Genomic DNA, 11,420 nt, shown 5'->3' with positions numbered 1-11,420 from the left:
GTAAACAGCTGTTTCAATACCTAATCACAGATTGTGCTCTCTGTTTTACATGTTTTTAGTAAGGCATAATTAACTAAAAGGCTAGAGAGATGAAAGGATGCCAAGCTGATACCAGGCCTCAGTCACATGGATTGTTTCTTAAATTCTGAAATTAAGTGGACATGCAAAAAGATCTGGCACTTCATATATTAAACTGAGAAGCTGTGCTGACCCAAGAAAGCGCCCAGAAATTTGGGCAAATGTCTGCTCTGAAGTTTTTAGCCAAACCAAACTGCAGGTCAGTTTAAAGCGCAAAATTGTGCAAGTAGTCCAAACTAAACCGTTCTTGAGATGCAGAAATGTTGTCACACACAAAAATCAGACGATTGTGCCTCCAAACAAATTGCACTTACAAATGCTTGTAACATAAATGATGAAAATAGTAACTGCAAAGTTGAGACTGAACAGTGTTTCAGTTAAAGTGATAAGCTAGCCATTCAGCTGACTCATTGGTGATTGCAATGATTGCAGGTTTCATTATAGAAGAATATCAAGGAGAAGACAGATGGCAGGGAGTCAGAAACGGGGGATGGAAATGCAAGATATTGAGGACAACTTATGAGCCCAGGCGTCAGGTGTGAACAACAACAATAACTGGGCTGTATTTAGGTGTACAGATCACATGACCATCAAAAGAGCAGTGTAGGAATGAGAGAAGATCAACAGGGGAGCACACAAAGAGGTTTATGGACACAAACTGGGAAAGGTGGCATGCTCAGTTGATCAGTAGAATACCACACTAGACTTTCTTCCAGGACGGTTGAGGACCCTGTTGTGGGGGCGAAGCTTGGGTCCAATGTTCCCTCTAATTTTTCATGTGTCTGAGCGAACACACAAACTCTCTGAGCGGTCCCTTGGACCACTGTGAGCAACAGCAGGCGTGTGCACTGTGGTCACGTCAGCATTGAATCCATCCAAGTTACATGGTTTATTAAAATAATCAAATTACAACATTTAAATTTATGTTAGACTTTTTTTAATTAACTCCTTTAGCCCACTTACAACAAAAATTCAAAAAAAAATCTTGTTCATGACCTGTGTAGTATGTTAACACTATTGGAAGTAAAAATAACTTGAACTCCAATTTTGAAAACGCAACTTTCTTTTTTAAAAAAAAAAAAGAAAAAAAAAAAAAGCTCTGACTTGTATTATGAGTATGAGTCTGTGGTCTGGGAGAGAGTCCTGTAACTCTCTGTCTGCAAAATACAGTATATAATGACCAATGTTGGGCAATTAATTATATAATTACGTCTTCAAAAAAGTAACTGATCTATGCAAACAAAGTTTTTTGCAGCTGTTTACTTAAAATGCAGCCAAGGCGTTTTTTTAAATAAACATTTCAAACTATTTACAGAACAATCAGCTGTTCTGCATCAAATTTGATGCCACACAAATTATTTGTGCCACTCCAAAAATAATTTCAAATCAAAATCAAATCAAATCACTTTTATTGTCACATCACATGTGCAGGTACATTGGTACAGCACATGTGAGTGAAATTCTTGTGTGCGAGCTTCACAAGCAACAGAGTTGTGCAAAATACAATAATGTAAACAAGCAAAATACAAGAATGGCTACATCTGAAACTAATAAATATATGTACAATATATAATAGTATATGCATTTCTGGATGTGTATACTAAATATTTTTCTACGTGTGTGTGTGTGTGTGTGTGTGTGTGTGTGTGTGTGTGTGTGTGTACACATATTTTACAAATTAAATAGAGTCAACAATAAATAAAATATATAAAAATATACAGAGTTGAGACATGTGCAAAACAGTGGCGTTACTGTACAGTATGGAGTGCATAATGTTAAAGTTCCAGTAGTGAAGCTGAGGTGTCTATGAAGTGTTCAGCAGTCTGATGGCCTGATGGAAGAAGCTGTCTCTCAGTCTGCTGGTACGGGACCGGATGCTGCAGAACCTCCTTCCTGATGGAAGCAGTCTGAACAGTTTATGGCTGGGGTGACTGGAGTCCTTGATGATCCTCCCCGCTTTCCTCAGGCACTGCTTCCTGTAGATGTCTTGGAGGGAGGGAAGCTCACCTCCAATTATCCGTTCAGAGCACCGCACTACTCGCTGGAGAGCTTTGCAGTTGTAGGCGGTGCTGTTGCCATACCAGGTGGTGATGCATCCAGTGAGGATGCTCTCAATGGCACAGTGATAGAAGGTCCTGAGGATGCGGGGGCTCATGCCGAATCTTTTCAGTCTCCTGAGAAAGAAGAGGCGCTGCTGCGCCTTCTTCACTGTTTTGTTTGTGTGTACTGACCACGTAAGATCCTCAGCCAGATGTACACCAAGGAACCGGAAGCTGCTCACTCTCTCCACAGCAGCGCTGTTGATGGTGATGGGGGTGTGTACTTCTCTGCACCTCCAGAAGTCCACTATCAACTCCTTTGTCTTTGCGACGTTGAGTGTGAGATGGTTGTCTTGACACCAGTGGGTCAGGGCGCTGACCTCCTCCCTGTAAGCCGTCTCATCACTGTTGGTGATAAGACCCACCACTGTAGTGTCGTCCGCAAACTTCACAATGATGTTGGAGTTGTTAGTGGCCGTGCAGTCGTAGGTGTAGAGTGAGTACAGGAGAAGGCTCAGTACACACCCCTGTGGAGCACCAGTGTTCAGTGTGATGGGGGATGAGGTGATGCTGCCCATTCTGACCACTTGGCGTCTGTCAGACAGGAAGCTAAGGATCCAGCTGCAGAGGGAGCTGCTCAGTCCTAGATCCTGCAGTTTCCTGTCCAGCTTCGAGGGAACGATGGTATTGAATGCTGAGCTGTAATCTACAAACTGCATTCTCACATACGTGTCTCTCTTCTCCAGGTGTGACAGGGCAGTATGTAGTGTCAGGGCTATGGCATCATCAGTGGACCTGTTGTGGCGGTATGCGAACTGTAGAGGGTCCAGTGAGTCGGGTAGTGCAGAACAGATGAAGTCCCTGACCAGCTTCTCGAAGCATTTGCTTACGATGGGGGTCAGGGCTACAGGTCGCCAGTCGTTCAATGAGGAGATGGTGGAGGATTTGGGTACAGGGACGATGGTGGCCATTTTGAAGCAGGCTGGGACTACAGACAGAGAGAGGGAAAGGTTGAAGATGTGCGTGAACACTGCAGCCAGCTGAGCCGTGCATGACTTGAGGAATTTCTGTCCACTATGAGATAAAGGAGAACAACAGGAGATGTATCACTCCTGTAACACCTGTAACATTCAACAGTCGCCTCATTGTTCTGACACACACAACAAAACTATTGACTACACTACACAAGTTTTGCGCTAAATGTCTCAAATCTCTCACATTTCAATGGTTTGATTTTTGCTCACAGGCTTTTGAACGTTTTCCTTATAAAACGCAGTTTTTACTGTTTCTTTTTGCAGTAAATATAAACAGCGATAGTATTCAGGAAGAAAAACAAACATTGCATATATTTTTAGCATAACTCTGGTTTTACGTGGCCTATCAACACAATTTAAAAACTAGTATAAAGTCCACACTTTTCCATCAATTGATCTGTCTGTCCTGCTCACATCTCCAATGGTTGTACACGGTGTCATTAACGTGGTTTCACAAACACCGGTTTTAGCCTTTGCTGCATTTTTAGGTAAAAGATTGCATGTAACTTTGTTGTTTGCAAAACTTGTGGATACATTTTTAAATTAAAAATTTCTATTTGCATTTCAAGTTATGAAGATATTTTGTTAAAAATGTTTGTGGTGTTACAGTAAAAACGTAACTTTTTTTACAGCTTCACATTGCAAATGCAGAGTACTGTGACTTTGTTGTGTGGAACCGCAATGACATATTTGTTGAAAGGATTTTGCCTGACCTTGAGTTTTGGGATGATGCGATTCCTAAAGTTGAGTGTTTTTTTAGAAACAGTATACTCCCAGAAATACTGGGACAGCAAGTTACAAACATACATGTGTAATGTGATAAAAGGACGACAACATAATGACATTTTGAATATTGTTATGACCTGATGGTAGTCATGAGTTCTGGCTATTGTATTTGCTCTGACGTAGCATTAGAGCACAAATTGTCATTTAATTTTATTGTACATTTAATTGTGTCATTTAAGTGTTGTGTAACACTACACAATGATTAAATGCTATTGAGGCAGCATAATAATACATTGGTGGTTTATTTACAAGATTAGACTTTTAAACAAATAAACAAAATAGATTGCAATCCATCTCACAGTATAATACTGTACAAACTGCCAGCACAATTTGACAGTTGGAGAAAAATATTTCATTTGAAAACATTTACAGACTAATCAGGAGTCAGGACTTAGGTACTACTATTACTCTACCCTGTTCTACTTATCACCAGAGCCAAGCAGCAGATACTGGACACTACTCTTCCTCTCCACCCCCTTCTGTGAGCCGTGACAGTGACAAGACATTTAATTTTTTTTAACTGATTGATTACCACCCACCCCCCTTACTCCAGTGGGACAACAGACTCGGAGAGATTTGATAAGGCACAACAAATTACCCCAATCTTGTCGATCAATGCATGTGTCTCACCTGGCTTTGTGGACATGTTCTCTATTGGCATAGCCCTGCTCTGCAGAATTTGATATTTCCTCCTGACTAAACCTATGACTCGCTCAACATGGATACGCAAATTGGCTATTTTCCTTGTCTCTGCCACTTCATAGGCTGACAGCTGTTTTCTCCCTTTAGTGAATGCCGGTGTCTGTAGTGAAGCACAGTAAAACCCCACATTATCGCCAATATTGAACCCACGATCTGCAAGGACAATATCTCCAGGTAACAAGTTATTTAGGAGGCCACTCTCTATTGTGATCTGCTTATCGCTAACTCTCCCTCCCCAGGCAGAAGATATGTAAGTGACGTAGCCTTGGGGGGCAACACCAATCAAAAATTTTACAGTGTGATGGTGCTTGTAGTTGGACCAAGTTTGAGCTTGTGCAAGAAGATTAGATGGTCTCTCAATAAAGACTTCAAAGCAATCAACAATCACAGCCACTTTACATCCAAATGCCTGTCTGAAACTCAGTGGCATCGTAGCTTGAAGAACATGTCGCTCTGGCCACTCAATTAGGAACTCTAACCTTTTATGAAGTATGTCAATTACTTTATGCCAAACTCTAGAAGCAGTGGACAGAGAAATATTGAACCTGAAAGCTAAATCTTTCAGGGGCAGATTTAGTCTCAGCCTCAGCAAAACTAGTATGAATTGTTCAAATTTGGACAACAAAGACATAGGTCCCGAGGTGATATAGGGCTCGCACAGTTCAAAAATCTGAATTAAAACTAAGAAGTTGGGGAGCCCTGTGTAGAACTTTGTCTTGTCTTCATTTTTTTCAAAAGCCTCCTGGCTGAACTGTGTGTCCAGAGCCTTGCTCCGAAGATCAACCAGCTCTGCTGTGTTCTGTCTCAAAACATCCTCCATCTTCTCGATGTCATCCATCGTCAGCTCTGTCTGGCATCCAGCATCCGCACAGCCTGCAATATAACAGTGGGGGAGCATAATCAGCATAATAGAGGCAACCTCAATTTTTACTCATTTTCACTGTAGGAGTTTTTTTAGTGGGCTATTAGAATCTGGTGTAATGTGTTTAATTCACTATGTTAATTTAATGTAATTATTTTTTTTAATCAACAAAAAAACATGTTGCGTCTAAACAAAAAATATATTTATATGTTTCTCACCACAGAAACCTTACATTACGGATATCTTTACTTATCTGTGAAAGGAGACTGTCTGGAATCTGGCAATATAAGAACCATAGCAGTGTACAAAAACCTGTGGTGTGTGCCTGACGGTAATAAGTGCCACTTTTTCTTTTTTTCTGAATAAAATGGTATGGATTTACTCTGTGATTAAAAAAAATCACAAACATGTAATATGTAACTTGGACCATAATCATTACAGATAATGGCATCTTTTTCTCTTTGACATGATTCTTGTTTGTTTTACATCTCAGCACAATATCTTACCTGGATAAGTGAATGTCTCATTCACACTGAAGTCTTCTGGTTGTGGATTCTCAGCTGGAAGCTGCAGTTCGGGGTTCTCCACTGTCACTAGGCTCAAATCCGGGCTCTCAGCCGTCTGTTGCATATCCAAAATCGCCTCTGCACATCGATGCTGTTCTGCCTTAAGCTTCATTCTTTTCTCTCGTTTGAGAACTGATTCCGATCTGGGTTTTCGTTCGTAGCCGAGATTGACCGTCGGAGCCCAGTCCTCCGACTCGTCGTCATCCAAAGCACTTGGGCAGCCTATAGTCCCAATCAAGTCAATATTAGACTACTAACTTAAAAGCACTAAGTAAACGAGAATTTAACGACAACCTAATGCTAATAAGTTCGTTTGCAAACATAACATTACCTCTGACGAAGTGGTCGCTGCAGACACGGGCATTGGCAGACTCTGCTCCTCCCAACTGTAAACGTAAATTTAAAATCCATTTTTTCCTACGTTTTTCGGTTAGAATTTTCCATTTTTCTCCTCTTCGTTGGGCTATTTTTGGTACCCTAAAATACCGTTTATCAGTTTCTCTGGTCGACCTACTGGAGCATCCGTAAACACAACAGGACATAGGCATTTTGCGTACTGTCTGTCTGTGATTTTGCGCTTATCTTTTTCACTTGGGGTTAATTTTCTACGTAACATGAGCTGAGAAGCAGCAGCAACGCTAGGCTAATGCTAGGCTAACAAGCTGGCTAGCTAGCAAGTTCAAAACCTGGTTCTAAACTGAAAGAAGGTACAAAAACAGTTTACTTCCAAGCCAGAGTATCACGCAAAAAATCACAGAAATTATCTCTTGAGCTCAAGCTGCTCCATCTGAACCCAGGTTTGCTCAAACTAATGCAATAAAAAAATGTGGGTGCCATGAACATGCAGACTGATCTGTGCAAAGTGAGGAGGATAGCAGTGACATGGCATTTTCAAACCATATCTTTTAAAAGCCTGCACTGAGAAGCAAAATTTCTAGCTTACTTAGTTTTTCCAATTCAAGACAACTCAAATAAACTGGGTTGATCAGCTTTTTGAATAAAAACTACTGGTAACTTATTTAAACAAACTGATAAAAATTGAGTTTAGTATATCCTTACATTTTTTTAATTAAACACAATGTTAGATTTTACAGTGTACATGATAATGGAGTGCTGCTGGAATAAAATAATAAAATCTTTATGTTTCTTGGGGCTTAAATTGCAAAATGTGAACAAATGCCTAAAAACGTTCCAGAAGCTCGTCGTCCAAACTGCAGTGTAATTATAAAACAGAAAACCTCTGTTAAATAACAGAAAATGCCCTATTTAATTATTTTGTGTGGACATATTCTCAACAAAAACATTTTTATATTTCATAACACTTTACAGATATTTTTTAAAACTTTATTAATCCAGAAGGAAACTTGTGTGGTCAGCATTTACTTTATAAAACTAAATACTGAATACAAAACGTATTAATAAATAATCATTACATTGAAATTTTCTTCAGGAAATGCATTGTCTAGTTCTATAAAATCGTGAGTTTTTTTCAGGTTTAAGGCTGGCAGTTTGCTATCACACACAACACTGAATAATAATTAAATACGTGTTTTTAAATAACACAAAATTCAAGTCGTTCTTTCATAAAAGTCTTTTTTTTGTTGTTTTGCTGTGATAGAGCTCCTGACCCAGGCCAAGCTGGCTCTCTAGGAAGACAAGGAAAAACTCCCAGGTGCCAGATGATGGGAAGAAACCTCGGGAAAGTGTGCACAAATTCCACTTGACAACACAATAAAACGCAACATAGCACAAAAGGTCACGGAGGATCTCATAACAAGGACAGAGCAGGACGAATAGGACAATCACAGGAAAGGAACAAAATCACGAAAAAATTAACGGAAAGGACAAATAAGAAGGGGGTGCCATAACAATAGAAAAATAAGGATGGATAATGGAAAAGACATTACAGAAGGAGGTGCCAGAAAAATAATAAAAACAAAAAAAGCCTAAGCTAACACAGGACAAACATTAAAGATACTGAACAAAAAAACCCCCAATAAAACAGAAATCCCAAGAGTGGGAGGAGACACAGCACACTATAAAAGGAGGGGCAGAGAAGAGTTTCTTCATTTTAATTTGGCCAGCGACGCATGTGCACACCCTGAAGAAGGCACAGCCCAGCCGAAATGTAGCTACAGCCATGCGTCAGCGCTAAAAAGTGTTTTTGCTTGTTGTTTTAGTTTGTTATTTTTGGGGGGGGGGGGGTTTCTTTTGATGTTTTTTTCATTTACATATTGATTTACTGGCCTAAAAATTGGAATATCATAAATTTATAACCTAAAAATTGGATAATTTATGGATAAAAACAGTTTAAAAGCCTAAAAATTGGAATTAAAAATGACACAGACTAAATTCATTGAGAAATCAAATTTTATTAAAACACAGTTAGAAACCTAAAAAAACAGGACAAATAAAACACAACTTTGGTAAAATTAAACATAATTTGGTACTTACCTGAACCTGAAAAAGAAAAGGACGGTACTTACCTCAATTCGGACCTGGGGATTGCCGGATACGGTAGATGGGATGGCGGGTCTCGGGAAGGGTCATGGTGCGGAGCGTGCACCTACTCCTGCCCTCCTTGTGCAGGGAGGAATTTCCATTCCCCTAACCTAACCCACCCTAATAGCGATGGGATTTCCGGCTCTTTTTAGAGATCCGGCTCTTTTGGTTGGGCTCACTAAAAAGAGCCGGCTCTTTCGGCTCCAAACCGGCTCTTCGGGTTGTTTTGTTGCTTTAATTAATTTATTATTAACAATAATATAAAATTATGCACAAAAGGAATTACTAGCGTAAAAAAAAGTGGTTTTATTCATATATGTTTATATATAAATATATGCGGTGGCCCCTAGAGACAAAACACGTACAAACTTCAAAACACATTTCTAGCATGAACTGAACTTCCAAAGCAGAGCTACTAGATCACTTAAATTACACAATTAAAAGCATGTGTGTATTGTTTGTGTATTTATACACACGCACTCATATATATCCAAATAATTAAAAAAAAAAGTTCATTTACCTGTTACTACCACACACCAAATCCGGTCGTTGGTACTTGCTGGCTTGTGTAGCCACTAGGTAACAAAAGCTCAACACTGCGCCCAGCATCCTGGAGCACTTCTGTTGTCTTTTGTACGTGTTTTGAGTTTTTACGTGCTTCAGAGTTTTTACGTGCTTCAGAGTTTTTACGTGTTTTGGAGTTTGTATGTGCTTCAGAGTTCATACGTGATTTGAAGTTTGTATGTGCTTTGTCTGTAGGGGCAACCGTAAATATACTTTTTATTCACTTCACATAAAATGTAATAAATAAATCATATAATACAAAAATCAAATATTCACATTTCAACTTTTAACTATTTAAATTTTCAGCTTTTTCCTTTTACAAATTTAAAGTGAAACAACACAAAACACTGCAAACCACAAAACAATTAAATATAGATTAAAATATGAAAACAAAAAGAAGATGCATATTCTGCTGTCTTTTCTGTGGTTTTCCTGCTCTGTGAATAGAGGGAGACAAGATGAAGTATACTTCTAATGGCCTATTCCAATTGGTGGTAATACATCATAAGAATTGAGGAAAGGTGGTGTTGATGGAGACTCTGGGGAAGGCCTTCGTCTGCCAGGGTGTTTTGGAGCCACTTGAATAAATTTAGTTTGCACTGGAGGTGGACGAGGTTTAATCTGTGGAAAGATCTGAGACGGAGTCGGAGTCTCCCCATAACATCTCCCCATCACGCCTCTATGGACCAACGGTGCGAGCTTTTGTCCTTTCTGTTTTTCTAATTTAAGCTGGAGTTGAACGTCTTTCACTCTAGATTTTAGATGACCTATCTCTTTTTCTTCATTGCCAGCTTTTCTGATCATCTGGTTCACTGGTCCAATGAGCTCCTGTTTTTGTTTGAATAAAGCGTATTCGGAAGACTTTACCATATCATTGTACTGCTTTTTAAATGATTCCAGCTCCCGTGTTTTATCTAGTAAAGCTGCATCTAGATCCTTGCATCTGGTACGTAGACAGTTCAGCTGTTTTTCAAGAAACTCCTTCGTTGTTCCAACAAAGGGGGTGCCTTCCACTCCGTCTACGTATTTCTTTTTCAAGTAGTGGAACATATCCCTAAATTCCACCTTTTCTTTTCCTCTCAAGTGACCTGCATGTGGAAATGCCTTTTCAAAGGACAAAACGCACTGGCACAATTCCTCTTGGAAGTAGCGCTCTTTCTTCTCCAGCCAATTCACTTTGGATATAAATCTTTCCCGTTGCTTTTTTGTGGAGCGCAGTTTCTCTTCCAGCGCCACCTTTTCAGCCAGTGCCTGATTGTGTGCCGCTTTTACTTTGTGCCGGTCCACTGCTGTCTTTCTGTGGTTTTCCTGCTCTGTGCTTAGGGCCTTTTTGACGTCTTCAATTTTCTTTTTCAAAGAATCAACTTCGTCTTCAAGCATAGCCTTCATTTTCTTTTCCAAGGCCAGAGCTCTAATATTACTCTGGCATTTCTGCTTGATCGCCATATTCTGGGCCTTTTGGTCGTCTATCACTTTGCCCATTTGACCTTTCTCCTCTGTTAATTCTTTCATGTTTTTAACCATAAATTCATTTTCGTCTTGTAACTGTGTATTATGCCACAAAACACCGTCAATCCAACACTGCGAGGATTGACGTTCTTCCTCGCGTTCCTTAACCGCATTGACGGTCACACCTCTACTATTTTTTACTGCCGTCTGCAGCTTTTCTATTTTGGAGTCATACATGTTGATCACCTCTTCTAACTTCCTGTCTGCAGCATTTGCTTTGTTTTCCAGTTTTTTAGTATTTTCCTGGTAAAACTGCTGCATCTTATTTTTTTCCTCTTTGTGGCGTTTCAATAATAATTCAACAACTTGGCTGTTGTGAAATTGCTGACGTGCCACCTTTTCTTTCTCTGTTTCCAGCAGTCCTTGCAGGACTTGGACTTCGTCCTCGTGTTTTTCTTTAAGCTCAGCCAGAGTTTTCTCCGTCTCTGCGCGGAACTTTACCAGAGCTTCGTGGTCATCTTTTATCGAGTCCAACCTGTCTGCGATGTTTGTCCTGTCATCCAAGACCGAACCCAGCAGCTTATTATTCTGCAAAAGTTCATTGTTTTCTTTTGTTAGATCCTCGATCCGTTTCTTATTGACTGTATGCAGGTTTTTGAAGTAGTCAAGCTCAGTTTTGAGCTTTTCAACCTCGTCGATCATTGGCTGCAGTCTTTGCTCGAACTGTCTGGCATATGTTTCTTTTTCTTTTTCACTTTTTTTAACCATTGTTTTCGAGAAATTAACATTTCTGTCTTTGTTAGCTTTCGAACTCATTTCTGCTTTTTTATGTGCTGTA

The 11,420-nt window shown here is 39.7% G+C and overlaps 1 protein-coding gene across 1 annotated transcript; it reads right to left on the bottom strand.

Annotated features, from left to right (window-relative positions):
* Positions 1 to 4,160: 4,160 nt before the first annotated feature.
* Positions 4,161 to 8,268, bottom strand: LOC146679841 (uncharacterized). The gene is made up of 3 exons (XM_085448002.1): positions 6,399 to 8,268; positions 6,008 to 6,289; positions 4,161 to 5,512 (listed from the first exon to the last, which is right to left on the bottom strand). The coding sequence occupies exons 1-3, from the start codon at positions 6,613 to 6,615 to the stop codon at positions 4,482 to 4,484; spliced, it is 1,530 nt and encodes a 509-aa protein (XP_085304128.1). The 5' UTR covers positions 6,616 to 8,268; the 3' UTR covers positions 4,161 to 4,481.
* Positions 8,269 to 11,420: the final 3,152 nt, after the last annotated feature.

The sequence above is a fragment of the Copadichromis virginalis genome, linkage group LG23 (assembly GCF_057382275.1).
Source record: "Copadichromis virginalis isolate Kocher_CV1m ecotype Utaka linkage group LG23, C_Virginalis_male_GT1.1, whole genome shotgun sequence".
NCBI lineage: Eukaryota > Metazoa > Chordata > Actinopteri > Cichliformes > Cichlidae > Copadichromis > Copadichromis virginalis.
This window is presented reverse-complemented; position numbering and strand designations above follow the sequence as displayed.

What these genes read in the sequence shown, in the direction of transcription:
- LOC146679841 (XM_085448002.1), bottom strand. Translation starts at nt 6,615, where the DNA reads ATGCCTATGTCCTGTTGTGTTTACGGATGCTCCAGTAGGTCGACCAGA. An exon ending in CAGCGACCACTTCGTCAGAG is followed by an intron (nt 6,290 to 6,398) that starts GTAATGTTATGT and finishes TTGGGACTATAG; the next exon opens with GCTGCCCAAGTGCTTTGGAT. An exon ending in TGAGACATTCACTTATCCAG is followed by an intron (nt 5,513 to 6,007) that starts GTAAGATATTGT and finishes GTTATATTGCAG; the next exon opens with GCTGTGCGGATGCTGGATGC.